This window comes from Limulus polyphemus, unplaced genomic scaffold (assembly GCF_000517525.1).
Source record: "Limulus polyphemus unplaced genomic scaffold, Limulus_polyphemus-2.1.2 Scaffold3652, whole genome shotgun sequence".
NCBI lineage: Eukaryota > Metazoa > Arthropoda > Merostomata > Xiphosura > Limulidae > Limulus > Limulus polyphemus.
The window spans coordinates 47,795-51,482 of record NW_013669262.1 but is presented as its reverse complement, the minus strand read 5'-3'; the positions used below and the strand labels follow the sequence as shown (position 1 = coordinate 51,482).

General features: G+C 33.9%; 1 protein-coding gene across 1 annotated transcript in view; it reads left to right on the top strand.

Moving 5' to 3' along the window:
• The window catches only part of LOC106469776 (helicase POLQ-like), a 63,522-nt gene that overhangs the window by 38,585 nt on the left and 21,249 nt on the right, over positions 1–3,688 (top strand). The window contains exon 9 of the mRNA XM_022398332.1: positions 3,443–3,521. Coding sequence (XP_022254040.1) covers positions 3,443–3,521 — 79 coding nt within the window. The remainder of the gene's footprint in view (positions 1–3,442; positions 3,522–3,688) is intronic.

Genomic DNA, 3,688 nt, shown 5'->3' with positions numbered 1-3,688 from the left:
GATTGAAGCTTTGTAATGTTTATTGTAAGATAAAAGGTTGAGGCTTGGTAGTGTTGATTGTAAGATAAAAGATTGAAGCTTTGTAATGTTTATTGTAAGATAAAAGGTTGAGGCTTGGTAGTGTTGATTGTAAGATAAAAGATTGAAGCTTTGTAATGTTTATTGTAAGATAAAAGGTTGAGGTTTAATAGTGTTGAATGTAAGATAAAAGATTGAGGCTTGGTAGTGTTGATTGTGAGATAAAAGATTGAAGCTTGGTAATGTTTATTGTAAGATAAAAGGTTGAGGTTTAGTAGTGTTGAATGTAAGATAAAAGGTTGAGGCTTGGTAATGTTTATTGTAAGATAAAAGGTTGAGGTTTAGTAGTGTTGAATGTAAGATAAAAGGTTGAGGTTTAGTAGTGTTGAATGTAAGATAAAAGGTTGAGGCTTGGTAGTGTTGATTGTAAGATAAAAGATTAAAGCTTTGTAATGTTTATTGTAAGATAAAAGGTTGAGGTTTAATAGTGTTGAATGTAAGATAAAAAATTGAGGCTTGGTAGTGTTGATTGTAAGATAAAAGATTGAAGCTTGGTAATGTTTATTGTAAGATAAAAGATTGAGGCTTGGTAGTGTTGATTGTAAGATAACAGGTTGAAGCTTGGTAATGTTGATTGTAAGATAACAGGTTGAAGCTTGGTAATATTGATTGTAAGATAACAGGTTGAAGCTTGGTAATATTGATTGTAAGATAACAGGTTGAAGCTTGGTAGTGTTGATTGTAAGATAACAGGTTGAAGCTTGGTAATATTGATTGTAAGATAACAGGTTGAAGCTTGGTAATACTGATTGTAAGATAACAGGTTGAAGCTTGGTAATATTGATTGTAAGATAACAGGTTAAAACTTGGTAATACTGATTGTAAGATAACAGGTTGAAGCTTGGTAGTGTTGATTGTAAGATAAAAGGATAAGTGTTATCTATATAAGATGTAAAAGGCTTGAAGTCCAGGGGCATTAACTATATAGATGTAAAAGGCTTGAAGTCCAGGAGTGTCATCTATATAAGATGTAAAAGGCTTGAAGTCCAGGGGCATTAACTATATGGATGTAAAAGGCTTGAAGACCAGGAGTGTCAACTATATAGATATAAAAGGCTTGAAGTCCAGGGGCATTAACTATATAGATGTAAAAGGCTTGAAGTCCAGGGGCATTAACTATGTAGATGTAAAAGGCTTGAAGTCCAGGAGTGTCAAGTATATAGATGTAGAAGGCTTGAAGACCAGGAACATTAACTATATAGATTTAAAAGGCTTGAAGTCCAGGGGCATTAACTATATAGATGTAAAAGGCTTGAAGTCCAGGAGTGTCAACTATATAGATGTAAAAGGCTTGAAGTCCAGGAGTGTCATCTATATAGATGTAAAAGGCCTGAAGACCAGGAACATTAACTATATAGATGTAAAAGGGCTGAAGACCAGGAACATTAACTATATATATATGTAAAAGGCCTGAAGACCAGGAACATTAACTGTATAGATGTAAAAGGCCTGAAGACCAGGAACATTAACTGTATAGATGTAGAAGGCTTGAAGACCAGGAGTGATATCTATATATAAATATAGATATAAAAGGCTTTAAGATGAGGAGTGTTAGGATAATACTGTATTTCTTTTCGTTTTTAAGACTAAAATTGCCAATTTTCAATTCCGAATATTCGTTTATGTTGTTATTGTTCAACGTGTGGAACGATTCATCAACCAGTAAATAAATATGTCTGTTAGCAATCCCAGTTATTCTTTGGTCAAAAGACAAAGTATAAATATGAATACTTATGACTTTATTTATCAGTATTTGAATAGATTACAATTGTGACTTAATTAATTGCTCATATATTCCAATAAAAGCAGGTTTCACTTTCAGTGTGTCCCATAGCATCACCATAACATTTAACCTGTGATTGGCTTCACCATGTGACATAACTACAGGAGATTGAGTTAAATTATCAATGACATAAAAGATTTTTTTGTAAGTTTAATCATAATATCTTTAATAAGTTCTTTTGTACATGTTACATGTATATATTTAATTTGATATGAAATAATTAAATGACTATAATAAATTCAGTTTCTTGCCAAATAAGTACAGTTATCCCCATACAATGTATAGCAACAGAAGGAAATTAAATTACATTTTTCAAATGAAAACCTTTGAACGTATGTCCACAGCCTGGCAATGTTTTATTTAAATCAAAGTTAATGGTAAATTGTCTTCTGTAAATCTGTCAAAGTCCTCATCTTCTGCATTGCTGTGAAATAGTTGAAGCAGCTCTGAGTCTGCAAGTGTAGGTGTGTTGTAATCCACGTCTTCATCTCTCTCATCCTCCTCTTCTCCAGAAGTCAGCCCATCTTTCTTAAAAGCATTCATAATGGTTGACGGTTGACTCTTTTAACAACATTTCATGCTTTTACAACCCAGTGGCAAACTTCAGCATAGCTAGCCTTCTTCCTTTTCCCTGAGACTGTATATTTTTGCAGACCCTCCATCATTCATTTCTCCCAACATTCGCAGATATTCAGTTTGAACACACTGTTTATGGTGAGGTCAAGTGACTGCAGTTTCTTTGTGAGCCATCCAGGAATCATGGCTATTTCATTGTCAATTTTTAACATTTCTTGATGTCCACCCCTCATGGCTTGTTTAGTTTGGTATTTCTTTTAATTATGGCTGTTGTTTCCATCACGCTCACACAGATTTTTCATCCACTTCAAACACATGACCAGCCTCTGTTGCCATGATCTTCCACATACTGAGAAACTTTCAGTTTGAAATTGGCAAAGTAATTTTTATGTTTGTTTTCTCTTTCTACTATTGACAGCAGACATCGTATGGCAGTAATTTTTATAGCAATTTATAATAATCTGGATGAAATCGTAAAATGACATAAAATTTAACAGACAACATGGTGAATTTATTTGAATGTATGGAGACTGCCTGTTGTAGAAACACAAGCATAGAGGACAACGTTTTGAAAGTCTTCTACCTTTCATCTTTAGGTCAGTGTATGTGTATGGTGTTGTCAGTCCTTATAGTATTCTGGTGGATTGTGGATGATTTTGTAGATCCAACCAATGGCAGTCACAGGTTACTCACTTCTAATCCAGAATCTCTGTGTAGTGAAGGTTTTATTGTGTTACCTTAATGTAAAAGGATTTTTTAATTTTTCTTGTCTTCCAAAATTTGTCTGTTGCTGTCTTGTGGGGTATACACGATTGCAGGTAATATCTGCCTAAAAGTTACTTAGAGCACTTTTTTTTTCCTCTGGTGCTGGGCATACCAGGGGCAGGTTATGTACCTGAAACACAATAGAAGTGTGATATTGTGTTTCCTTCAGTCTTCCAGTAAATTATGATGATGTTGGCTTTTTACCAGTAAATAGTGTTAATATTGAATTGTTACCTGTAGTTCAATGGTGATGAGTTGTTACCAGTTGGTGATGATGTATTACCAGTATATAATGTTGATATTGAATTGTTACCAGTTGGTCTTGTAAAATAGAAACATGGAACTTGTGTAGACTCGGAAACAAAGGACCAGAGATTATGGGATTCATGGTAAGACGCAGTATAATAGTTATGGACATGTCGGACTGCAGAAGAATAGGGCACAACATGAAAGAAGTACATCATAATTATGTTCCATTATGGAGTG